Source organism: Mustela putorius, unplaced genomic scaffold (genome assembly GCF_011764305.1).
Source record: "Mustela putorius furo isolate JIRA1106 unplaced genomic scaffold, ASM1176430v1.1 tig00000281_pilon_pilon_pilon, whole genome shotgun sequence".
NCBI lineage: Eukaryota > Metazoa > Chordata > Mammalia > Carnivora > Mustelidae > Mustela > Mustela putorius.
Window position 1 is genome coordinate 19,139,584 of NW_025421343.1, and position 27,951 is coordinate 19,167,534.

Here is a 27,951-nt window from a genome sequence, read left to right on the forward strand (position 1 = left end):
CTCTCCATTCCAAAAAAGTAGGGGGTGCGCTATGGACAGAAGAGCTTCAGAGAGGCAGGAAATGGAAGGACAGCTTTAATCAGACAACGCTGGCTTACAACTCACAGGCTAAGCACAGAAAAATACCTGCTATGTTCCTCTCTGTATTTCCAAACACACACCCATCTCCAAAACACAGAAAACATAAATGTCTCCCAGGTACTTGCTGCACTCAGCACACAAATCTGGGTCCTTATTCACCTGTTGGAAACAACCCTGGATAGGAGCTGAAATCTCATCTCTGCTGTTAGTTAGCAGAGTGGCTGTAAGCAAATCCCTTAACCTCTTTGGGCTTGGGTTTTTTTCACTATTAAAATGCAGGTTGTAACACATACCTCATAGGGAGTTTGGGAGATTAAGTGGTCTAAAGTAGGTGAAATATTTTTAACCATTATCACAACTCCATTAAGGCAAATGAAATTTGTACTTTACAGAGGAGAAAACAGGTTTAAAGAAATTAAGTGATTCACCCCAAGGCCACACAGGAAGTAATCAGAGAAGTTGGCAGTTAATCCCACCTGATTCCAAACACTGGGAGGTACTTTTTTTCCCCCATGGCACAGATAAATTCCATTTCCCCTGCTGCCCTCTCTCTTGGGCTCTCGGACACAGAAATACCTTCCAATAATTGCTCTCCTATCCCCATTGATCTCAGGGCCTTTGCTATCCACAGACACACAGAGTCAACCAAATGCGTCAAATGCGGTAGGTTCTTGGTTTGCTGGCAATAAGAACATCGTCAAAGCATCCGTGAGTCAGAAAAGGAGACAGGATTTGGAAGGCACATGACAGCATGTGGCACATCAGTGGACCCATAGCTTGACAGGAAAGAATAAGGCGTAGGGGACTGGTAAGGGACTAAGTAGATCTCTGTTTTGAAATTTCATTTTTCCTGTCATTACTGACCCCAAATAATGAGGCCTCGTATGTATGTAGATTCTGTTTTCACCTTTGGAGCTTAAGTTCCAGTAGGACTGTCACAAAGGGGTATGTGTGGCCCGGGGCGGTGGGTTACACTTAACAGAGGACACAGAGGGCTGACTCCCAACCACCAGGAAGGGGCCAGGACCAGATGAAAGTCAGTGACTTTGAGGAAGATGATAAGAATGTGTCCATCATTTTTTTTTTTAAAACGTCAGGTAAAAATCCTTTCTACCAACAGGAATCCAGAGCCTCTTTTCCCATCATTGTGAACCTCCAACTGGAGGTAGAGGCTGAGTGCAGGGGGCGAACCACTGAGAAGGGGACAGGAAGCCCCAAAGCCGAGAGACCTGGATATTTCCGCACAATCAGATTTTCTTTCCAGCTAAATTGGTTCTGTCCATCAACATCCTGTTTGGTGTGCTTGTCTGTTGGACATGTTGATAATTAAGTAGCAACGCTAATTGATTTTATGACTGGATCACACAGGGCGAGGCTTTTCCATGAATTTGTATTCATCAATTCCAGTAAATGACGGTATTGACTATCCCATGAAAACTCACTATCAGCCTAATATTTTTTTCTAGTCCTTTGAGTTCACCTTAGAAACTCAGGTTTAGTCTGGATCCTATATCCCGAGGAAGTAAGAAACAGACCCGATCCCAAGGAAAAGCTCCACCGGGAATACAGAAGTGGGAACATGTTCTGCAGGGTGTGTTTCCATCACATTTGTCTCTCAGCCCCGCAACCATCCATCTAAACTCAGCCTGGGCGATGCGGGGGGCTGGGAACCTGCAGACGCACTGCTCTTCGGCCATACGGCTCCCAGATGCGCCAGCAGGGGGCGCCAGAGGGAGCCGGCACGGCAGGAGGGCGGAGAGGACCCTTCCCTCTGTCCTGTTCCCCCTCAGCCTCACCGCCCTCTGATGCTTATTCCCTTCCCTGCTTTCCCTCTCGCTCCGGAACCAGCCTCGTCACCCCTGAAAGAAACCTGCACCTGCCAGCAGCGCCTTTCTTCAGGGGCCTCCGTTCTCGCTCCTCCCGCCTCCTTGAGCTTCCGGCAAAAGGAAGAACCCCCAAGACTTCATCCCCAACCTTGGGGATGGCGGCCGCTTCCTGTGCCCCGCACCACGTTCCTGTTCACCTCTCCTGTCCTCCAATACCTGCCCTATTGACTTCTTAAGTTAAATTAGCTGTAATTTCTCTGCTTTCTACTTTGCTGACTCATAACATCAAGCACCTACTAAGTTCCAGGCACTGTGTTAAGCAGGAGAAATACAATGTTATGAAAACAGTTCAATTCCCTGACGTCCTAGAACCTTCTGTCATGTGAATCAAATGAGATGACACAGGGAAGGTAACATGTCATCAGCCTTCCTCTCCATACCAAGCCAGGAGAGCAAAGACAGAAGGGTGTGAAGAAAAAGGTTTTTTCTTCCTTCCTTCCTTCCTTCCTTCCTTCCTTCCTCCCTCCCTCCCTCCCTCCCGCCTTCCCTTCCTCTCTCGCTCTCTTTCTTTCTTTTAATTTATTTATTTGAGAGAGAGAGAGAATTGGGGGGCGGGGGGAATGGCAGAGGGAGAAGCAGACTCCCCGCTGAGCAGGGAGCCTGCTACGGACATCAATCCCAGGACCCTGGAATCATGACCCGAGCTGAAGGCAGACAGACGCCCAACCAACTGAGCCACCCAGCCCCCACCCCAAAGGGGTGTTTCAACCCCTAAGTCTCTTCAGAAAATGAGATGGATGTCTTTTCCTCAACAAGTTTGAAGGTCTCCGTTAGCATAACCCCAGGGATTCACTGCCTGCCCTGGCCACTCCTCCCATTCGGAGCAGAGAAGCAATGACCTTGCAGCAACAATCTTTAGAAGGAAATGAGACAAACAGCCCTAGAGAGGGGACACCGTGAGGTGGCCTTTTTTTTTTTTTTTTTTTTTTTTTTTTAGAAATTCTGAGGATAGGTACCTGTGATGAAAGAGCAAGGCAAGCTGTCCTGTGGAGCTAGGACTGGGGCCTGGAGTGACTGTGACCGTAGGGCACAAGTGGAAAGAGATAGTAGAGAGCTGCTCTTCCAACTGTAGTCACACCTTACCCTAACGTGTGTATTGTACGTGTATATGTATAAACCAGGACTTTATTTCTGTTTCCTGCGGTTGGACAGTACAGACCTCCAGAGACCAGGGAGGTGATGACATGGAAAAGAAAGATTCCTGATTCCATTTAAGCCTGAATCTAAAAGCCCCAGGCTGTGGGCAAGGTAAAGCTGGGAAGAAATCCAGTCTAGAAATTTAGAAGTTTTGACACAATCTGTCCTTAATCTTCTATTGTCTAGATATCGGATGTATTGTGGCAAGGATGGCCAATGTCATGTCCTTGTTAGCAAAGAAGTATTTCTGCAAGACTACTGTGTAGCTAAATTCTTGAAAGCCATATCTGTAACAACACTGATATCCCATAAATGCAAATTAAACTCTTCGCCCTCAATTGTTTATTCATTTTGACATCACTATGACCATGAAAAGTCATATGGAAGGAAAACCACCATGGGAAAGTATTACTAGGAAGTCCATTTCACATCCTTGCTCTAGGGCCTCATTATAAGTAATTTACTGTCACTGAAGGAATTCAGAGGCCCTGAAGACATGAAAAGCCTGGAGAGAGTTTTACTCATAAATAAATGCCAACATTTAAACCACCAAGACAGCTTCAAATCCTAGGCCTATTGAAATGGACAATATATACTGCCTGGATGATTTATTATGCTTGTGTTTATAGTCCAAATGGGAAGATAATTCAATTCCACCTGAAGAGTCATTATGTGGCCCAATCCCAAGGGAGGTACTTGGGACAAGAGGTGATATTTCTCAGCTTTCCTATTTCAAACAAATTATTACTTCTGTATTTAAGACATCACCCAGGCAATTCCCTTCATGACCTGTAGCACTCTTGAGCAATTAAAAAAAAAATCTTATAAGATGAAAGAGGTAAGGAACAGATGCCAAATCCAAAATGATCCACAGAACACTGAAGACCGCCCAGAGAGCATGCCGCCTCAGACGTAAGGTGAAATTGTCCCTTCTGCTCAAGAAAACATAAATGAGCAGTGAGCGGGCATCCAGCAAACACATTATCACCCAGCAGAGACAACCTGATAAATACAGACCTCCTCTCCACACAGGCCTCCTCACAGGGAATGTGGGCCAAAAGGTCCCTTCTGAGAAGGTGAGGTTGTATCACTTGGCAAAATGTCTTCATCGCGACACACGGCAGCCTTCCCTCCTACCCCCTCACCGCACGTTCAGTTCAATGAGAGGGTAGAAGAACCTGTTTGCTACACGTCTTGGATTGGGCAGAGGACATGCTCTGAGTGGACAAGGGTAGAAAGGCCCTGGCCTACGAGCTCAGCCCCCAGGATTCCTGGGCTTACATACCATCCAGGCCATTGTGATGACTGTAGTTTCTTTTCCCCAAAATGCTCAGAGACGTGTGATTCGGGTTGGCTAGCATCCGCTTGGTAGTGGGGGTCTGCAGGCTTGGCGTAGTTCGAATTACATTAGGTTTCTTCGAAGGATGGATCTCTGGCAGGGGGAGAAAATGTGTCTCAACTCAGAACATGGTATTAAAAACCTCTGTGCGCACTTACATTGCCTAATAAGCACACATCTTACTTCTTAATGAGCTTGAGAGTCAGTTCCTTATGCCCCAGCCTGTTTTCCCAAGGACTTGCATAATGAATCAGCTTCAAGTGCTGTTACCATGGCTTTACTTATCAAAAGTGAGCTGCTGCTTCCTCTGCTGAGCTCTGAGCTTCACCGTTGGGGAGACAAGCAACGAAAGCAACAACAAAAAAACGCCACTTGCACTTCAGAGGGTCGCTAAAGCCCAGATTTACTATGGGAACAAGGCAGCTAAGTCTTCAAGGTTTTAGAAATCGGAAGGTTATCTGGAGAAGTAGCCTCCGAGAAAACAAACTCAGTGCTCTATCAGACCAGAAATGGAGAATGCAGCAGGTCTTGGGTGTGAGAAATTTCTGGAAAGCAGGATTCTTCCTCTGGCTCTGCGAGGAGGGTACAGGGCCAGGGTTCATCACTCCCAGTCCAGAACGTTTTGATGTAGCTGTGACCTGACACCAAACTCCAAATTCTAGACTCAAGAGGTAGTAGAAGAAAAGCTTTGATGGAGGATCTATCACAGAATGGTGATGTGCATGTGGGATGTGTGTTTACATGAAGTTGCTGTTGTCAGCCACATAGCCTAGAATTACTTGCACTTTTTGGATAAAGCAGATGGGCAGAAATTGCAGTCTGCAGGAACTGGAGTTAAGGAGCTCAGTCTGTTACTGTTACTGGGCAATGTCTTGGCCAAAGCCAAGGCTGCTCCCTGATTCGGAGCCACCACCTGTGCACGAGCCGCCCTGTCTTCTCAGGGGAGGGCCAGGGTAGCCGCCTCATTGCCCGAAATTTAGGAAAGGCTGTTAGGATTGTTAGAATTACTATAACTTAGTCTGGTCAAAAATCTACAGTTGCCAGAATTTAGGAACAGACCAAGTGCTAACCAATACACAGTGATGATATTTTTTTTCCAACATGGGACTGAAACTTCGCCAGCCCCATTTTTTTCATTAGAACCTCCACACTACACTCCACCCAAACCAGACCACCAGCCTTTGGACTCAGGAAAGCCTTTGTTCATCAAGTTCTCTTGGTCTCATAAAGGGAAAAATATTGTTTTTCTATTTTTCTATCTATTTAAATACTACTTATTGTTCAAGGGTGAGATCAAATACTGTTTTCTCCATGTAGGCTGCCCCAAATCTCATCAGAAATAACTCTTCTTTCTTTCAAGTGTCCAATATTACCTCTCATTCTTTTATAGGAGCTAATCCTTTGCTTAATAGTCCTTACCTGTGTGCCTTCCCCACTGGACTAAAACTTTTGAGGGCAAAGTCTAAATTCATCTTGGTGTTCCTCCAAATCACTTAGCATAGTGTCTTGTACATAGTAAATACTCAGAAATATGTTAGGTGGGGATGTGGTTCAGCTAGGGTAAGAATAGCACAGCTTTGGGCTTACCAGGAAGGCACAGAGACCAATTTGTCTGCAGGAGAAACACACAATTATCCATAGAATGACTGACTAATATGTGATGTTATATTCTATTTCTTATGATCAGAGACTTGTCCTTGCATGGTGGGAAGGGGCTTTGTAGGATTAGGTCCTGCAAGGGAATACAAATAGCAGACTTCAAGGACTTGGTCACCATGACATACCTAGGTCCTGCCTATGATAATGAGGGAATATTCTAGGAGCTATCAAAGCAACTCTTTAGGCCCTGGAAAATAAAACGAGAAATCAGGTGACCAAATAAAATCAAAGAGGGAGCTGTGAGTTTCTGATTTTTGGATGCTCTGATGAAGACCAGATAATATACCAAGTTCAAGGATATGCTTTAATATTTAAGTGTGTCTAGAGTCTGAACACTTCATAACTGTGTATCTTTCTGACAGAGCAATAAGGTTCGATTGCAACTTTGAGTACACCTCTCACTTTTACCCAGAAAATGAAAAAGCAAGTATATTAGAAGCACTAAAAACATGTCAGTGTAGCTTCCAGGTAGATCAGGAACCATTTTAGGAATGATTATTTTGTAAATTATCTTAAAACTTTGAAAAAACCAAAAACAGTGTTATTGCCTAGTCATTTTTTAAAATACTCTTCTTAATGGTGATATTTCAACACAGATACGGAGTCATTATCTTTGGCAAATTCCAAGTTAAATAAGATGGTAAAAACCAGAAAGCAATACAAATGCTCCCCTTTCAAAATAACCTTAATTGGAACATCAAAACTATAAATATTTTTTTAAGTTAGATTGGAACGAGTTTTATCTCATTAAAAGCCAAGTGGAAAGATCTGAATCAAAACATTAAGAATATTCATCTTATAATAATCTAGTGATTCTTATTTTCCTCTTTTTGCTCAAACTGTATTTATATCCATAAATATACTTTACATTTTTTATTGGTTTTTTTTGAAAAGTAAGCATACCCATAACCTTGTATATATGTTATGTGTAAATGTTTTGGTAATAACAAATAAAAGCTTCTAAAACAAAATAAATTGATTATACATGTGAAAGCATCCAATTTCAGCTACTTGAAAGGCTAAGATTTAGTTTAAGATTTCGTTTCTTGATTTAGAGTAGCCAGATATTTATAAGATACAAAAATTGTTCTTTGAAATTTTCCTTCTATTAGAAAATACCCACCTAAATACCCAATGATACATGCCAAAGGTTTCCTAGTGCTTTTGCTTTTCAGTGGACTTCCAGATAGCTCGGCATGTCTGTCTGCATCTGAGGAGAGAAGGAAACATGGAGACAACCAATGAGGTGGATTTCGCTACCTGTTCTACGCACACTGCAGAGACAAAAGGTACCCGTGGAAGACAGTGTGAAATATCCACCAGACTCCTGCATCATTTCCTGGGGGGTGTGGGAAAACAGTTCCTAGTTCTGGTTCCAAATTACTGAATGAAGGAGGTACCTGGAGAACGCTTGCTTTAAAGCCTCGTGAGTGCCGCTAACACACATCTTACACACACGTGCTTGCTTCCTATGTGTGTCCATCTGAAGAACAGTGGATATATGCTTCCTTCCTAGCCATGGCATAGCTTCCTCAGACTAGAAAAACTTCCACGTGGAAAGAGTGAAATCAGTCCTAATGTAAGATTAACCGGGCGGGCATAGAAGGCAAAAATGACAAAGCAGACAAAGGCAGCACAGTTGGCCATCCCTGACTACTCAGAAGTCTTCATCTATCTTGTTGTCTTCATCTTCCTCACCAGAGTAAACATGGGTCATCCTTCATGTCCTACTATGATGGCAGCGGTCCTGAGCTTTAAAAGGTTGCCCTTATGTAGTCAGAACAGATTTAAAATACTGTGGGAATGGCTGTTAGTGTTCATAAAGTTCACCTCACACTCCTCATACCCTACCATAAGACACTTCTGACAGAGAAACATAAGGCATACAACACACACACTCTCTGTGTTTTAATTAGTTGTCATTAGGATGGAAGAGTAGATGTGGAACAGGGCTGCTCTCATACCGAGGAGCTAAGTTACAAAAACAGAGTTTGCGGGAAGGAAAAAAAAAATGTATTGGAATGTTTTTTAAATCTGCAGATATAGTCATAAAACTTAACAGAGTAGTTTTAGCAGATTTTATTTTGCTCCATGTATGCCTTTTCCCCACCTTCCAATGCTTGACAAAAATGCCCTACTGGTTTTCTGTGGTGAGACCACATTTCTAGGTGTACATACAGGAAATTTCCTGACATCCATAGGAATGCTCTCTGCACTGTTAGTGTTAAAATATACAATTCAATCTGGAACCATAAATCACTGAAAATTAAAAATTGACTTTTTTGTAAGTTCTAGCCCACTCTTTCACCAAGGAAACTATTTTAACTATTAACTATTAAACAGAAAGAAGTGGGGAAAATAGCATTTGAAAGAAAACATCTAAAATAAACAAGACACACACTGCAGGGAGCCTCAGATAATAGGAATCAGAATATGTATCCTAAGCACTGGCTAATTATTATATAACCCTGGACAACTATAAATGATTTGATTTCTTTTCCTCCTTACTCAGCTGATTTCCTTTGGGAAAAAAAAATTACTGAGATGTGCAGCTTTTCACCTGTTGTTGAATAACAGTGAAGATAAAGGAAGAAATATACCGAGCATATTTTGGAGGAGTAATCTAAACAAACTTTAAAAAACAACACAAATCAAACCCCTGCCAGATTGCTGTGAGTGGATACTAAATAATTCCTTCCTCATATTACTAATTCTACTTATGATAAGGACAAGAGAAAATTCTGTCCTTTCTATTAATAAGAGAAAGCTTGAATCAGCTTGTATTTCCTCAATGTTCTGGACAAAGGCAACCATTGTAGTACTAGTAATAAGATTTTTTTTTTTTACGATTTTTATTTATTTATTTGACAGAGAGAGAGATCACAAGTAGGCAGAGAGATAGGTAGAGAGAGAGGAGGAAGCAGGCTCCCCATTGAGCAGAGAGCCTGATGCGGGGCTTGATCCCAGGACCCTGAGATCATGACCTGAGCCCAAGGTAGAGGCTTAACCCACTGAGCCACCCAGGCGCCCCACTAGTAATAAGATTAACTTTGCATTTTATTCCAGTTAATAAAGCCCAAAGGAAAACTGTCAATGTGGTTACAATTGATGGGCTCCCCTAGAACTATCACCTTGACAAGAATCAACAAAAGGGAGTCTATCAAAGGGTCACCAACACAATACCCAAAGATAGTTCGTTTTAAACCACATAATCTGCTCTTAATTTCTCATTAAATCAGTAGCATTAATTATGTGATGTTCCAAGGAAAAGTTTATAGAGCACCTGAGTGGGCGATCAAAGCTCTTTATTTTTTTTAAGATTTTATTTGTTTATTCAACAGACAGAGATCTCAAGCAGGCAGAGAGGCAGGCAGAGAGAGAGAAGGAAGCAGGCTTCCCGCTGAGCAGAGAGCCTGATGTGGGGCTTGATCCCAGAACCCTGAGATCATGACCTGAGCCGAAGGCAGAGGCTTTAACCCACTGAGACACCCAGGCGCCCCGATCAAAGTTCTTTAGAAGCATCGCTAGTCCCCGTTACATTTTAAAGTAGTTGGGGGCAAGAATGATCAGTCTCCGCTATGAGGAAGTTGGGACAGAAAGTGCTAGCCTACCTAGTCACTGTTGAATATAAAAATTGCATCTATTCCATGAAATGCACTGAATATGCATGGGAAAAATACCTTCTGCCCTGGCAGAATGATCATACACGTGGGATTATCAGGTCCAATTGAGCTGATTCAACAGAATCTTGGTCGGCCCTCAAGAGCAGGCCAGTGGTGCCACTTATCAGTCAATTTATTCACCTACCTCTATTTGGACAGAGATAATTCATTAGTATGCATCAAAAGTGCACAGATGAGGCAAGCAACCTGTGAGATGCCCCAAGAACCCAGAAGGAATCAAAATCTGCCCAGGAAAAGGGAGAACATGAGCATCTCACCCAAGTCATTTGACTGCACACAGGCACATTTCTTTGGCTTCCTAGAGTACAGCTCCTTGAGGTAAACCTGGAAAAACACTGCTGCTTTCATTGCAACTCACAGCCATTTTTTCTAAAATGTTTTGCAAATATGTGTGTGTGGGAATAAAATAGAAAAACTGCAAAAAGTACACACTGAATTAAAATTCACAAAAACATTCACATGGGCTTCCAAGATTGCCGTCAAAATAGAACCACCCGTAGAGTTTTCTTCAAGGAATTGCAAAGGAATTTCTAAAGACACAAAATCCAGGTGCCATTATAAAAAAAGAGAGAGAGAGAGAAAATCAGAGTGGGGGCACCTGGGTGGCTCAGTCAGTTTAAGTATCTGATTCTTGGTTTCTGCTCAGGTCATGATCTCAGGGTCGTGGGATCCAGCCCACGTGTTGGGCTCCACGATCAGCGGGGGCTCTGACTGAGATTCTTTCCCTCTTCCCCTCCCCCTCAAAATAAATCTTTTAAAAAAATAATAAATTCAACTATGTTTTTAAAAAAACCTGCTTGACAAATACATCATAAACAAAGTCAAAGGCAAAATGGGGGAAATATTTGCACTGTGTATCACAGATCAAGAGCTAATGTCCTTAAAATATAAAAAGTTCTCACAAGTCAGTAAGACTTCTCATAGAAAACAGGCCAGGGGCAAAAACAGCTGACAGAAAGGGAAAAACAAATGGTTTTCAAATATATGCAAAGACTTCTATCTCATTCAAAATGAGAAATGAAACTAATATAACTTACAGGTCATCTGTCAACTAGTCAAGGGTTTCAAAGATGGAGAACACTGCTGGCAAGGTTCTAGAGAAATAGGCATTCCCTAAACGTTGGGGATGGGAACGCAAATCGTGGTTTTTCTAAGGGTAACTAACTGGGTAGTGACTATTAAAATTCCAAACTCATGTTCCTTGATCCAGCTATTTTATGTTTAGGGGTCTGTCTTGTGACCCACCCACACATTTCACACATCAATATGAAATGCTATCTGTATAACGGTATTTGTTGCGACATTACATGTAATAGAGAAGACCGGAAATCACCTAAAAATCTGTTTAGTCAGGAATGAAAGTATAAAACAGATTATTATGCAGCTGATAAGAAAAGGAGGCAGCTCCCAGGGTACTGGTATGGAGGGGCCTCTGAGATCTGTTAACTAAAGAAGCAAGGTGCAGAACAGTGTGGACATTAACAGCTGTATTAAAACAACAACAAAAAAAGAATACACCTACTTGACTGGTATAGATAGAGGATCTCTGGATACTTTAGACAGGATGACAATGGTTACCTCTGAAGATGGTATAAAGGGGAATGGCAATACGATCTGTAGCCGCTTTTGTCTCCTTAGAAAAATTTAAAGTGTCCATTCAAAAACAAACTACCCAAAATACCCAAACCAAACCTGTTCTCACCTAACACTGAGCTTAAAATTTCACACAACTTTATACAATTATTAATATTAATAGTTAACTTCTGCTGAGACATCTCTAGGAAAACTTCTATTTTAAAGCTTCTGAATGCAGGCCCTTGGGATACTTCCAAAGCTAATCCGCATCTTCAAACAGAAAAATGTGGCTCCAGGTGCCATGTGAGGAACTGCATACTAGGTCATTCAACTCAGAAACCAGAGCACCCATGCAAGCTACAGAGGTGACAGGTCAGTCACTGGGACCCACTTCTCCAGGGACTTTGGCTTCATTTATGGAGTCCTGTGAACATACCCACTTCCACTCAACCTCAGTTTCTGAGGTTTCTGAATCCCAAATGGTAACCCTGTGCTCATGAGGTGATGGGTGATCGTACAGATGTTTGACAAAGTCCTCAGGAAGCTCAGTGGTCATGTCTGATGGCAAGAACCAAGGAAAAGAACACCATTAACACACCATGACTTTCTTACCAAGGACTGGGGGAGAAGAGACAGGCTGTCTGAGACTTGACAACCCATGCTATCGGTCTGCAAATTGTGTCAAGGACACAATATCTTTCTGTTTAATAAGCACGATCTCCATGGTAGAACAGGCTCAGGCATTGTACTGATGTTATTCATTAGTGTAATGGACTTATATATTTACATATAAAGGCGTATTATTAAAACAAATAGAAATTTGGGGTATTTGGTTTTAAAAAATCACCTTCTCTCTCTCTATATATATATATTTGTATTTCTTGCATATACTTATTTTTCAACACATTGATCTAGCTGTATACTTAAGTTTTTAAAATTATTTTTTAAAGTAAGAAATGTATTCTTGGGGGCGCCTGGGTGGCTCAGTTGGTTGGACAACTGCCTTCGGCTCAGGTCATGATCCCGGAGTCCTGGGATCGCGTCCCGCATCGGGCTCCCAGCTCCATGGGGAGTCTGCTTCTCCCTCTGACCTTCTCGCCTCTCATGCTCTCTCTCACTGTCTCTCTCTCAAATAAATAAATAATATCTAAAAAAAAAAAAAAAAAGAAATGTATTCTCGGGGCACCTGGGTGGCTCAGTCGGTTAAGCATCTGTGTTTGGCTCCAGTCATGATCCCAGAATCCTGGGATCAAGCCCGACATCAGGCTCCCTGTTCAGTGGAGAATCTGTTTCTCCCTCTCCCTCTGTCCGTCCCTACTGCTCATGCTTCTAATACATAAAATAAAATCATATTAAACTTAAAAAAAAAAAAAAGAAAGAAAGAAATGTATTCCCATGGCTCAAAACTGAAAAAGTTTAAAAGAATAAACGGGGGGAGTCTCCTTCCCACCTCACTCCTTTGCCTCAGCTTCCCAGCTTCCCTTCCCAGGGATATTTTTTGTTCTTATGTCTTCTCTGTGCTACTTCATGGGTCTACAAAAATTTCCCCCTTTCACTCTGTTTTAATACCATTTTCTTAACAGAAATAAAAGACCAGAAGAGTACTGTTGTAATAAGCCCCCTGCCCCAAATGTCCTCTAAAAGAATCAACTTGTAAGCCAAGCACTCAGTTACCACTATGCTCTGCACCATCTGAGAATTGGTCTCCTTAGCTCTTCCCCTCACTCTCGCAGTCTGTCATCCTGTGAACTCTGGCTGCGACACTGATTGCCATGGTGCTGCCAAGGCCAGAAGCCGTGGAAGGGGTCAGCTTCTATGGTGCTTAGAACTTTCAAATTTACAGGGAAAACTATTGATCTTCCTGAATATTATGAAGGATTACTCTAAAAGGCATCAGTCAGAGCTCTTGATCCATCCATCCCTATCTTCTGCTTTCATCTCATTTGAACGTAGACTCACACTGCATCACAGGGATTAACTTTTTTGAGGAGGGATGGGGGTCACCATCGCCCTTTAGAAACCAAGGAAAGCTTACTAAAAGCAATACACCTATGCTTTCCTGCTGGACCACAGACACAGTTGCCTACGGATATCAAATTATTAAAGGTTTATCTTCTCCAAGATCAAGGGATCTGTTGAAGAGGTACATATAAGACTGGAGAAGATGATGTAAGAATCAATTAGATGCTAAAAGAGTTTATTAGTTCCTTGTCTGGGAAAAAAACAAAAACAAAACAGTAGATGGCTGCTGACACTTTGTAATTCTAAATTTCAAGGTAAAATTGAGAATGTGATTCCATATGTAACTTGACCAAAAAAGGAAAATGCAAAATAAAATATGCTCCTTGAATCTCATCACACCAAATGACTCTGTTCTATTATTATTATTATTATTATTACTATAGCTATTTGAGTATAGAAATAAAACACATGTAACTTAACTTTGACCTCCCCTTTTAGTAGTCTGGCTTTTCAATTGAGGAATAATATATGAGGTAACAGTAAAATACACTTCATTGAAGAATAATAAAAATAAAGGCAATTTGCATTTTAACTGAGAAACTAACAGAAGAGACATGGGAAACAGAAGCTTCCTCAGCTGCCAATATAGTTGGTGATGATTTCTTTTCCATTCATAGGAACAAAGATGATACTGGATCCTGGCCAATTTTAATGGAAGAATTTCACTCAATTTTCTTTCTCATATGTTTTATTATCCTGTTTAGTTAAGAAACTATATCAATGTGTTTTAAATCAGCTAAGCAGTCTGGATGAAAGCAAATATTTTCCAGTTCCTTAAAATGGTTAAGAAAATGGTAAGAGCATAAATCCATGCACTCAGAGATGCTAGCACGAAATATCAGTATCAGCCTAAGTTCCAAACACACATGAGTCTGATGGAGCTAAATTCCCCTCCACGGGACTCAGAGAACAGTGCCATTTTCCACCCTCTTTACGAAGCACTTTTCTTCTCCTTATAAAGCTTTTACCCGTAAGTCGTAAAGCCTTTCAACGGTTCTACTGAAAATCATCTTACGGAACAAAAAATGATTTTCAGTTATCACTCCTTATATGGATACCCTTCTTAAATCAAAATGGAACATCCCATAACAAGAAATTTTTTTCCTCACAAAGAAGGAGCATCTATTAAATGTCTGTAAGGTTTCCTATCCGTTAAGCCAGACAGCAAATTTGCTCATCCTTTAAGGGAGAAAGTTGCATGGCTCTAACTTGGCCACCTGGCCTGCAACTAAAATGGCAAGACTAGAATCAGAGCTGGCACATGAAGTATGGATAAATTTTAGGGGTACGTGGTAATAGCAGAACCACCCACAATTCACTGATACACATGACCTTCGTTCTAACGAGAAAAAAATGAAACACAAGCAAAACTGAGCATGTTGGAAATGACAGGAACAGTCATGTACATGGTATGCAGTAGTATATGTATGATTATGAAATGGAAACCAAATCGGACAAATAGGAAGAATGCTCAACCATAAATTTGGTCACTAGCCTCTAAAAACTAAATACGTATTTTCAGAAAAGTCACCCAAAGGCACTAAAATCCATTCATAATTTGCTCCATCTTCCAATAATGTCCACAATCATGTTTGTTTTGAAGCCCTGTGAATTTCCATAATATTGTACGACTGTAAACAGTTCATGGGAAAATGAGAGATTTACAAAGACATGCAATTTCTAATGGATGTAAATTGGCAAATTTTATTCAAACCCAATGAGGCCATGCAGACTGCATGTCTCATCTCTGGGGCTTCACTGGGACACCGTCCTTTGGGGTTACAACGCGGCACAACCTTACAGGTCAGAGTGCCTTCTCGGAAGGGTGCTCGGGCAATCCCACCCGGGCAAGACCTCCCTGGACAAGGGTGCCTCCCCCCGTTTCTCTGCTGAGCGCTGTCCACTCTGCAGAGGGACTTCCAGTGTCTCCTTTTTAGGTTGGCATGATACAAATGGCAGCAGACAAAAACAATGTTAAAAAAATAAACCAAATAAAAGGCTGTACACAAGAACTTATGTTTATTGCCAACAAAAACAAAAACAAAAACAAAAAAACAAACAAAAGAGAGAGATAGGCAAGGAGAGAAAATGGTCAAAAGCACAACACATAAGGTTAAGAATTTAAAAGCATCTTACATTCTGCCCTAATGGCAGCATAATTAATAGGAACAAACGGCCGTCTTGCTGCCTGCCGCAGCCGGAGGGTATTTTTGCAGACCTGACGAGCAAATTTTGTGAAATATGTAGTGTGAAGGAAGAAAGCTTGGCGAGTCTTCACTGCAGACTTTGGGCTCCCCGTGTTTCGGACTGGCATCCCCTGCATGGCCTGGCGAGACATGTGACTCCTAACACGGGGGTCCTGCAAAATGAGACATCGGCAGACACGTGAAGGATGGAATGCCACTGGCATCAGCCTCAAAGAAATGGCAAGTTTTACATTTTCCACTGAAGCAACTATAACTTCACACCATACCCCTCAAAGGAGAAAATTTAGAGCTATGCATTTTTGAGAAGAGGGCAGGGAGAGAAGAAAACTGTGTAGGGATGGGAGGGTGTGTCATCCTGCATTTTTGTTTTTTCAGTTTCTCTTTTACTTCCAGTTCATTAACATATAGTGTTACATTACTTTCAGGTGCACAATATAGGAACTCCATACTTCCAGACATCACCCTGTGCTCGTCACAACAAGGGCACTCCTTCCTCTACTTTCGTTTTTAAATTGACATTGAAATCACCTTCACAATCATAAAAAACTGCCAAGGGGGTTAATTATTTTATTCTTGTAATAGTGAAGGAGTCCTGAGATCCTGTTAGCCCTTAAAAAGAAGTCTCCCTCTTGGTCGACCTAAGTGCTTATACCTGCAATCTATGAGAATTTTACCAAAATCACATTTCACCTGTTGTTCGCCTTAAGACTGAGTCCATACCACCTTCTTGTCCCTCCTATAATAGCCCAGGGGCAGGAAAACGTTCAATTCCTGTTTACTACTTTATGTAGTAAGACATATTTCCGACAGTATTTAAAGGTTGCAAACTGTTTTCAAAAAAGCAATTAAAAACATTTAATTTGTAAACTCTCTGCTTAGGCTGACACTTCCCACACACTTTGTTCCTTTGTCTGAGTAATCACACAAGAACAATATTTTGAATACCTGAAAAAAAGTGATTTGTCCCTGCCCTCTCTCCACGCCCACCATAAATATGATGGTGCTATGTTTAGTTATAAGAAACAGCTTTGCTTGCTTTTAAGTTATCCTATACTGTACTTGTGTTTCCAAGGACATTTCTCAATATAAAAGACTGACGCTCATATACCTCTGTCGTTGGGCTGGGTGATAACTTCTCTTCCTCTGACTGGGTGGGCATTTTCAGGCCTCCGTATTTTTTCCAATAGAGCCAACAGGTTGCACACAATCTACACTGCATATTAGGTGGGCCCCAAGAATACCACTGATGAGACTGTGTAGCTAAAGACAGAGGAGAAATAGGAAGAAAACAAAGAGTGCTGTATGATTTGTAACATCAATACCCATACCATCAAATATGTTAAAAATACTCCACAGGCATCTTGTTTACAATGTTACTTTTCTTTCCCCAGTTCACCAAACATAAATGTCCAATATATGCACAGATTTTTCAAGACTCCGAATTCATTAAACCATATATATATATATATATATATCGAGTACTTTTGGCTCCTGTTAAGAGAAGCTGTTAGAAGTATCCTAAATAACATACTGGGCTATTACTGAGGGAGTTTTGTTGACTAATGTGTACGTTTCTGGAAATAAGTTATTAGAAAGGTATTACTATTATTAGATTAGTGTTTAAAGTCGAAGTCTGGGTCTCCAAACTGATGGTTCAGAGTTTACAGTGCTGAGAGAGGCCCCACTAATTAAGGCAGGAATCTGTCAGAAATAAGTAACTGTTTTCCATTTCCTTATTTTACTAAATGAACAAAATAAATAATCATTTTAATAATTATCCCCTTAAAAACAGAATCCCTTTCAAGACTACTTAAGTTCAGATCAAGTAAGCATATGCAGCCAAGATCACGGAATGCTTAAGATCTAATAACTCGGCTGATTTATCACTTAGCGAAATGCTGCAAGCCGTTGTCGGTTTTGTTCTGCTCTTCGAATCACTGCCGTATAACCTGCAAGTATTTCCCCAACGGATCTGAAGTTTAAGATAGGAAACACTGGCACTGAAACATTAACTTAATGAAGTACATAAAAATTCTTATAATTCTCTACATTTGCCGTAGAATACTCTTCCCCCTGATTTGTAAGTTACCTTCATCGGGTCAAAATGTTTAAACCGTAAATCTACATCAAGGTGTCAACTAACACTTCACAAGCCAATGTCAAAAAAAGAAAATATGCAGACCATTACAATCAAACTGCGTCTTAGTTTATGGAGAATAACACTGTGCACTCATCATGTGTTATTTTTAGTGGACTCCTTGCAAACAGCAGCCTCAAAACCTTTACTCTTATAATTTAGAAACAATAACTCAAATAATTTGATTTTTTTAAAACACAAATTTTAAGAATCCTAAATATTAGGCATGGACCTATTTTTTATTCTGAATATAAAATTTCGCTCATACTTAAGTAGACATTTTTATCCAAGTTAACCATAACAAGGCATTTTAGTATTTGTCAATAAACACCTTTCTTCTTACATAGTTAACTCAAATGCAATTAAAAAGTGACCTGTGTGGCACAGTCAATTGAGTGTCCGACTCTTGATTTCGGCTTAGGTCACGATTCAGGGTCATGAGACTGAGCCCTGCATCAGGTTGAGGAGTCTGCTTGAGATTCTCTCTCTCTCCATCTCCCTCTGCCTCACCCCCCATGTATGCTCTCTCTCTCTCTCTCTAAAATATATCAAATCTTTTTTTAATAAATAAAATCTTTTAAAAAATGTGACAAAAAGAAAACACCAAATTTTATCTCTATGAAGATAAAACTTACATGCATGTTATGAGATACATTTTATGATATTATCTAATGAGTCTAAAATAAGTATTATAAAAATCATTTACTTGTTATGCACACATAAAAATGACAGAATAATTATTTAGGGGTGCCTGGGTGGCTCAGTGGGTTAAAGCCTCTTCCTTCGGCTCAGGTCATGATCCCGGGGTCCTGGGATCGAGCCCCGCATCGGGCTGTCTGCTCCGCGGAGAGCCTGCTTCCTCCTCTCTCTCTCTCTGCCTGCCTCTCTGCCTACTTGTGATCTCTGTCTGTCAAATAAATAAATAAAATCTTTTTTAAAAAATGACAGAATAATTATTTAAAGGGATATATGAGACTATATATGAGTGAAAAAGGGGTAAGTCAAAAATAAGACAGATTAAGCCACCACTTGTCTTCATGATTCTTTTTATTTTCATTTAAATACAAATAAACTTCAATATTGATCTAAGAGTTTCCAATTCAAAGACACTCATGATACAATACATATAAAATTATCACCAAAAGAATTTAATTTTCCACAAATTATTTCACTTTGTGCTTCCATGGTGCAGAAAAATGGTTAGAAATGTACCATTTTTATGAAGTCAGCAATTTGCGTGGATCATACTTTCCTTGATTTCAGGTAAGGTAATTATATGATCTGTTTTTATTTTCATTTATTTATTTATTTTTAGAAAATGAGAGGGGAGGGACAGAGGGTGAGAGAGAATATTAAGCAGAGTCCACACCCAACACGGGGTTCAATCTCATGACCTTGAGATCATGACCTGAGCAGAAATCAAATCGGATGCTTAACCAACTGAACCACCTAGGCACCCCTATGTGACCTGGTTTTAAAAGTCTTTTCTAGAGGAGTGCCTCGCTTCAGCTGATAGAGCATATAGCTCTTGATCTTGGGGTTGTGAGTTTAAGCCCCATACTGGGTACACAGATTAGTTACAAAAATAAAAAAGAAAAGTCTTTTTTTTTTTTTTTTTAATTTTTTGACAGAGAGAGACAAAGCAAGAGAGGGCACACAAGCAGGGAGAGTAGGAGAGGGAGAAGCAGGTTTCCTGCCAAGCAGGGAGCCCAATGTGGGGCTCGATCCCAGAACCCTGGGATCATGACCTGAGCTGAAGGCAGAAGCTTAATGACTGAACCACCCAGGCGCCCCTTAATAAAAGTCTTTTCTAACGCAAAGCTTGGTGTGTAGTATAGAGCAGAGGCTGCAATGTCCCTCTTTCCCATGCCCTTAGGGCTGTAAACTACATGTTCCCCTCCAAAGAGCTGTTGAGAGAAAAAATTGAGCACCAAGTAGACTTTCAATAAATATTAGTTTCCTTCCCTCTCCCACCCCAAGCACTTTGACTGTAAGGAAACATAGATTATAATGTCACTGATGTCCAGGAACAGATTATGCTATTGGTTAAGATTTTAAATATATAAAAACACAAAAAGTGAGTGGGACCTGGCTGGCTCAGTTGGTAGAACATGCGACTCTCAGGGTTGTGAGTTTGAGCCCCACAGCGGGTGTAGAATTAGTTAAAAAAATAAAATCTTAAAAAAAAATCTTAAAAATACAAAAAATGGGGAGGGAAAGACAAGAGAGAGACAATAAAATAGCAAAGAAGCTTTAAAAAGTTCATCGGGGTGCCTGTGTAGTTCAATCAATTAAATATACAATTCTCACTTTTGGTTCAGGCCATGATCTCAAGGTGGTAACAATCGAGTCCACATCCGGCTCCGCACTGGGCGTAGAGCCTGCTTAAGATTCTCTTTCCCCCTCCTAACTCTGCTGCTCCCCTGCCCCTGCTTGTGCCTGTGCACACACTCTCTCTAATGAATGAATGAATGAATGAATGAATGAATGAATACATAAATAAGTAAGTTTCTTTAAAAGTGTATCAATTACTCCATCTCACCAAACCAATTTAACATCCAGGTCAAATCAATACTGCCCATGTCTGATAGGATTTGGAGATGGACAGATACTGATAAATACGTGGGGGCCCTGAAAGCAAAGGCAAACATTGTAGGGCAGCTTCTCCCAAATCAGTGTGCTCTGACAGAACCGGGTCTGAGGATTACAAATAGCACCTCATCCACACACAGGTCTTCCTGACAGAATTTTCTGGAGCCTTTGTCAAAGTATACTAAAAAACTCCAAAATAGCATTTGGTGTATTCTGTGGGACAGGGTCTGCACAAAGCCAGCAACAGCTGCCAACACTGCCATGGGATGCTCCACAGAGCGCCCCACAGAAGCGAAGCAGAGGAAACCCAAGACCAAACCCAAGGCCAAAGGGAAAGGGAAGGGTGGCCATGTCGTCCCATGGTCCTGCTCTCTGAGCCGTGTGCCTCAGGCCCAGCGAGAGGGCCGCTCCACACCTCCCACCCCGCGGAGCCGGCACAGGGCCGCGTGCCTCGTCACAGGTCGCGAAGGAGACAACTTACCGTAGCAGCTCTCACAGGCTCGCCCTAGGAGGGGATTCTGTGGCTGGAATGTGGTCCCCACGGCTCCATTCACAGCACCAGGTTTGCCATTGCTGGCAGATATTTGGTTGGGATTTGGTTTGCTGCTTTCAATGAAATATAAAGTGAGGTGATAAAAATGACTCGTATAACAAGGCAGAAGCCTCTCGATCTCACTGCTGTTTTATCTTAACTACATATAAACATCTGAATGTTTGGTAAAGAAGAAATAAGCTGGCAGAAGTAAGGTGTCAAAATGAACTCAAACCATTCATCTGTACAGAACAAGGGTGTGTAAGAATCAATCTCTTACTCCTGATATGCACAAAGTAAATACAGCCATTAGCTCTCCTTCACCCAGATGCGATTTCCTTAGAACACCCTCTGATGCTTTTGAATGATACAAGTTCGTAAGCTCTAACACTTGTCATGGATTCTTCTGAGAATAAAAGGCAATTTTTTGGATCAAATAAATTAAGCTAAAAACAGTGTGTTGTGTTTAGAGAAAACCACCGCGCCTTTCCTGTTGCTGGTATGGAAGCTGTTGATAGTGCACTGGCTCTTGAGGGAACTGCACAAAAGCCACATGTTCAACAAAGACACTGTGGGTGTCAACAGAACACATCTCTGGAATGTAAGTTGGCATTTCAGGGGATTTAACCGTTTATGATAATAATTTCTACAACATCTGATTTTTTATGAGAACGATTACATAGCACTTGAAATTAAAAAAGCCAACAAATATATTTTGAGGTTTTTCTTTTTTAGAAAAAATTTTTAGGTCAAGAAGGAGACACCTATCAAGTGTTTACATGCAAATTTCCCAGATGCCACAATGCCTTAGAAACAGGGAGCCCAGATTACCTTGGTACTTGCTTGGAGCAAACAAGACTAACTTTTCCCCATGCGGGGTCAGCTAACTCCCATGCTTATAAAGCCATGCCCTAGAATACCACACAGGTGCACAGGACATGTTCTCAAATAAACTCAGAATTTATTAAACATATTTATTTGGTGCCTAGTAAACAAAGTACCTAATCTCAAGGAGCTTTCATTCTAGAGGAGCTTTCCCATCTATCTGCTAGATGAAACCAGGCACAATAAACTAGTCAGCCATTTGCTAGCAATGAATGCCGAATGACTAAATGCAGACCATATGCTACCTCCCCACGGCTACTGAAATGACGAGAGTTCACAACTACCAAGACACCTGGAGTCTCAACACAGGGTTGGCTCGGAAGTTTCTTCTTTTCTGCTCCCCATTTCTTCACTTCCATTTACAAGTGAAAGCCTAATGTGTAAATGTGGCCTGACAGCAAATTAAGATTTCTTTCTGGCATTGTTACTGTAACTCCTAGATGACGCCTCACCACCGCCCCAGAAGAAATCATTTAACCTCCGTGTGCACTAGGTCCCCATTCTGTAATAGGGCTATTATTCACACTTCTAACCTGTGCCAGCAATGTATTTTGAAGACAAATCATATTTTAAAACACATTTTAAACAAGCCAGAACGTGTTTCTCTTCTTATAGTTTGCAGCTGAAAATGTACACGATTAAAAGTGGTGACATAATGACTAAGACTTCCATAGGTATGTAGTATTTGTGTTTTTAAAGAATCTACTAGATATAGATAAAAAGAATGTTCCCTTAAATCAAATGACTGAATCCCAGAAGGCTTCCCCCAAAATATGAAAATTTCTGACATTTAACCCAGGGCTAAATATATGTGTTGAAAAAGAGCTAATACAAATTTATAGGTGAGCTGCCTGAAAAAAAGAACGAAAGCAAATACAACCTTAGCTGTTCAACTGAATTTTGCATGTTATTTGACTGAATGAACCACTGGTCTTAACTGTAATAATCATAAAAGGAAAACAAGTGTGCAAAGACCCAATGAACATAGACATGTGAATCATTTAAAATCCGTTTTGCAAATCCAAGTACCTACGGGTTAATTTTCAGGTGACAGATGATTTCGATGTGACCATCTGAATAAACTTTTACTCTAAGACAAACATACAAAAGGAGTTTTTAAAGCTGCATTATTTGAAACTGTCCTTTTAGCTAATGCCCAACCCCTCCTCCCTCGTCTGTATTCCAGATTCTGTCTCTACTCCCCTCTTGAGAATTTTGTACATTCGATTCTCTTTTCTGGACCCTCTTCATTGTCATGTAAACATATTTCTCTAACTTCAAAAACTCTATTACTCTTTTCCAACCTACCCCTCAAAGTGAAGAACCCCATCGAATGATCTTTCCAGCCAGTTTTGCCCAGAGCTGCCCATCTCGACAGTCTGCAGTTCCTTGGCTCACATTCAGTCCTCAGCCACTTCATTAAAGATGATCACTGACCCACTGCCACGCTGCTAAATTCAGGCTATTTTTCATCAACATCTGACATAATTAACTAATTAATCTCTTCCCCTCTCTGAAACACACTCCTCTCTCAGCTTTTGTGATAAGGAACTCACCTTGCTCTTCTACTTTTTCTGATACATAAATCCTGGATTCCTTCAGCCTTGGTCTAAGACCCTTTTTACTTATTGATCCTCTAAGAAAGCTCATCTGTGTTTCAAACACAGTATTATATGCTGATGAAGCTCAGATCTGTATCTCTAGAGCAAAACTATCCCCTGAACTAAAGACCAATATATCTGACATCATAGTCAACACCTCTTTTTGCACAGAGCAAAGTCAAAACGACCTCGCCTGCTTCTCTGCTAGTTTCTTAGCTTGGTGAAGCACAGCAATCCACCTAGCTGTGCTGTCCAGAAATCTGGACCTCTAGCTTGACATCTCCCCTCTACCCCCTCCATATAAGTCAGTCACATCCGAGTGGTGTACCATTTCCAGGATCACAACTCCAGGTCAAGCTACTGTCACCTTTCTCCAAAAACTTCATAACTGGTTCCCCTTATATCCACTATTACCCCCCTCCCCCAAACCATTACCTAAAATAGAGCCAGTGGTCTTAAAGTACAAATTTGACCATGACACTTCCTTGTTTAAAATCCATTTCCGCTGTTTATCAGATGGGTAAACTCCTGGCCCTACCAATACCAGCCTCCCACAGCTCATCACTCTCTTAAGAGACACTAGCTACACTGCCTTTGTCTCATCTCCTTAACTACTGCTCTGCCCTTCCAGTCTCAGGATGTCCTTGGCCTGGAAAGCCTCCATCACCTGGCTAATTCCTCTTCCTTCTCCAGAGTTCACGCAAGCACACTTCCACAAGGAATCTTTCCTGACAGCATCTACTGAGCCTGGTTCTCCTGTACAAATTCTCATAAAAACGATGCCGTTCTTCTCCATCACAGTACTTGTCACACTAGGTGACTGTTTGGCATCTGCCTCCCCCACACTAGAAGGCAGGCTGTCTTCTTAACCTTTCTACCTCTAGCAGTGAACAGAATGCTCTGCATACAGGCAACGGCTGGGCTCAAGCGAATGGCAACATAAAATGATTCTTAATTATTTGTTTCAAAATACTTGATTTCAGAGTTAATTGTGAAATTCTTCAAAGGACTCAGATTCTTATCCAACTCAAGATAACTTCATACTTTTATTTATGTGGAAGATTTATATAACTTTTAAAAAGTTATGATTAGAAGCTGTCTTGATCTCCAAACATCATTCACTAAGATCAGGCCAGCATCCTAAGTATTTTCAGTTCTGTGGATATTACAATTTCTGTCACAACCTCTGAATGCTGCCATCTAAGCATGAAAGCAGATATAAGTAATACATAAATGAATGAGTACGGCCGTGTTCCAATGACACCTTATTTACAAAAATAGGTAGCAGGTCAGATTTGGCCTGTAGGCTATAGTTTGCTGGTCTTTGCCTTAGATCAAGATTCCAACGGCTTCAATGCAAAACATACGGAAACAATTCTCTGGGTTACTTGGTGAAAACTGGTTAGATGTACTTTCCCTTTGATGTCACAGCACTACAATGCACAAGAAAGCTGCTGTGCTTGCTTCTAAAACCTGACATATGAGTCACCACACTGTTTTCTTTGGGGAGTTGCTCTTCTCTTAATTACTCAAATAAAATATAAAATGTTCTAAAATACTGGAAACCACTGCAGAAGGGACATTACAGCTCTGAATTAAAATTATGAGTCCTGTAAATTATATGTTATCAGCCTTGAGATAAAAAAAGATTTAATTCATTGTCTATGAGGCCTCCTATATCTATTACTATATCAAAATTCAGTAAACAAAAGGCTAGGTATAAAACAATTTTAGTGAGAAAAATCTTGGAGCAGCACACAAAACTTTGCAGTAAATTTCATTTTAATCCCCAAAGAACCTAGTATAGCCCTATCTACACAGTGCTCAATAAACTAAGTTTTCCTGAAGAAATGATTGCTGGAACTCTAAAGACCTCAAAAAAAAGACAGTAATTCATTTAAAATGTAGCAAATGAAAAGCAAACTGGCATTCATTTTGATATGACAATGATTTCTAAGTTCCCAAGATAATGATGATAGAATATCAGACATGTGAAACAACTGATACCTAATCATTATTTTTCCAACATTTATAAAGTATGGTTCTTACTTTCTTTAACTGTTCTCCCAAACAATGTAAAATCCGCAACCAAATAAACAACCTCAAAACGGCAATGTACACCGCACCCCCCAAATCTATTCTGTAACACAGGAGTTTCAAAAGCTGCTAGGTTTCTGAAATACAGTTTCAAATAATAGAGTTTCACAAGTTAGTTTTCTGATGCTTTCCCTGTACCTCTGATAGAAGTATATCATGTGGCATTTTTCCTCTTATTCTTTTGTCTACCTGGGGTTTCTCCCACCCGCCATTTCTCTTTCTAAAAAAACCACTATAGTGATATAATGGAAGCAAGTCTCGTGCTTTGTAGTGTCAGAAAACAGGAGACAAAAAGAAATTCAAATTTGGCTGAAATTGACCAAAATGACATATTTTGTTTTCACAGAATTCACACTATGAGAAATATTTCAAAAGATTTCTGTTACTTACTAAGTTGGGATATACACTTGCTTCAGTTTACTCTCGGCTTCTGCTGCTTTTAGACGTTTCTAAGTCAAAAGATAGATAAAGTATTTTACATACAATGCCTAGTAATTATTACCACTTCACTGTCTCAAAAAATTCATAAGAAAATGAAATATTAAAACATCATTCAAAAATTGCCATTTTAACAAATGGCTTTCATGTACATATTCTCAAACTGTGTTAGTTTGTAAGACAAGTCACTAGATTCCGAGGTAGAACTCCAAGTATTAATACCATTTTACTCTTAGATTTCAAAAAGAAAGCAGTGAATAAGTCCATTTTATATTGTTCCACAAGTGAATAAACAGGATTTAGAAATAACCATTTTTATTTTGCAAATTTAGTTTATACTTTCTTTTTTGCCCTTCTGGAAGAAAAACACACACACACACACACACACACACACACACACACACACACTCTTTCCTTTAAAATAAACATTTTTTTTGCCCAGAAATGATTTGTTTCCAAGGTTCATGAGAAAAGAAAGAGATAACAACTCCCCTAAGTACAGTTAAATAAGCATTTACCCTCAAGTGTTAAGAGAGATGTAATATACTTTAAAGCCTGGCTAACCCACATCAGATTTTAGGAGCCAATTAGGAGCCAAATGTAGGAAAAGGAATGGGAGAAAGATTACCTAATCATATCCAGAAACTGCTCGTAAATGAATACAAACAAGGAAGGCAAACAATATATGGTAGATATCCAAAAAGAACACAAACCAGAATATAAGGCAATCATCCATATTCTCCATGAGGAGAAAACAAAACATTTAAGAGGACAACTTAAAACTTTTAGAGGGGCACCTGGGTGGCTCAATCTGTTAAGCAGCTGCCTTCGGCTCAGGTCATGATCCCAGAGTCCTGGGATCAAGCCCAGCATCAGGCTCTCTGCTGGGAGAAAGCCTACTGCTCTCTCTCCCCTGGCTTGTGTGCTCTCTCTCACTTGCTCACTCTCTCATTCAAATAAAGAAACTCTTTTAAAGATTTTATTTATTTGATAGAGAGAGAGAGAGAGAGACAATGAGAGAGGCAGCACAAATAAAAACAGTGGGAGGGGAAGAAGCAGGCTTCCTGCTAAGCAGGGAAGCTGTTGCGGGGTTTGATCCTAGGACCCTGGGATCATGACCTGAGCTGAAGGCAGCTTGCTTAACAGACTGAGCCACCCAGGCACCCCTAAATTTCTAATAATCCATAAAAATGACTTGTTCACATCTCAGGTCATTATTCCTGTCGGCTACACTCACAAAGATGGAGCACCAAGATCCTGCAAGGAAAATAACACCTCTCTGGTGGCATCCTTCCCCACTGTCTTTCGAAAAATTTATCGTAATGGTTCTTCTGAAGTAAAGAAAATATTAGGACTAAATTCTTAATATCTTAAGGACATGAAATCATGTCATTTAAAATAGTACAGAAAAGATAAAGCAAACAAATTTAAAATTAAGTATATTGCTAAGAAATATTAAGATATGAACAGAAAGCTCACTTTAATGCGATTGTATTAGTTGCAATATGAAGAAATTACCTGCTGCACGTATCTGTCAGTAGTTTTCCACATGTAATAATATTCAATGATGCTAGTCAATGATTTCCAAGGGAGCTGAAAAAATATTTAACATGATAAAGGAAAACAAGCTACTATAGAAACTTTCTTTTTAAAATCACTTTTTAAAAGTAAGGAGGCAAATATCCACATGGAAGATTCATTCTAGGAGAAGTGTTTGAGAAAACTAAAATTAATTTTTAGCAAAAGGTATCCCAAGCAAGTTATATGCAGTCAGAGACTCTAATACAACAAACTCCATTTCTCACCTCCCATTTTATTAAAGATCATAAACATTATGACTGAAAGTATCTCATGACCTACTCAAAAAAATTATTTTTGGGCTGCAGGTGGGATTGAAGTTCCAATTTTTAGAAACTATATTTAAATAGGTTAAGCCTAAGTTACTTCACACTTCCAAAAATGCAGCTCCACCTGGCTGTCATTTGGTCTCTGGCGTAACCGTTCTCATCTTTATCAAAACTGCTTTATTTTCACCTACTTTGTTGTAAATGAAATAAAAATCTAAATCCTTGAGAGACAG

At 40.4% G+C, this 27,951-nt stretch overlaps 1 protein-coding gene across 6 annotated transcripts in view; it reads right to left on the minus strand.

The window, feature by feature from the left end:
* The window catches only part of MTA3 (metastasis associated 1 family member 3), a 214,257-nt gene that overhangs the window by 13,477 nt on the left and 172,829 nt on the right, over positions 1-27,951 (minus strand). For 5 of the 6 annotated variants that reach the window (XM_045079170.1, XM_045079167.1, XM_045079168.1 and 2 more), the window contains exons 10-16: positions 27,390-27,464; positions 25,824-25,882; positions 20,800-20,924; positions 16,698-16,849; positions 15,519-15,741; positions 7,226-7,312; positions 4,390-4,536 (exon numbers count right to left, since the gene is read on the minus strand). In XM_045079170.1, coding sequence (XP_044935105.1) covers positions 4,390-4,536; positions 7,226-7,312; positions 15,519-15,741; positions 16,698-16,849; positions 20,800-20,924; positions 25,824-25,882; positions 27,390-27,464 — 868 coding nt within the window. The remainder of the gene's footprint in view (positions 1-4,389; positions 4,537-7,225; positions 7,313-15,518; positions 15,742-16,697; positions 16,850-20,799; positions 20,925-25,823; positions 25,883-27,389; positions 27,465-27,951) is intronic. The other variant, XM_045079166.1, reaches the window with a different exon arrangement.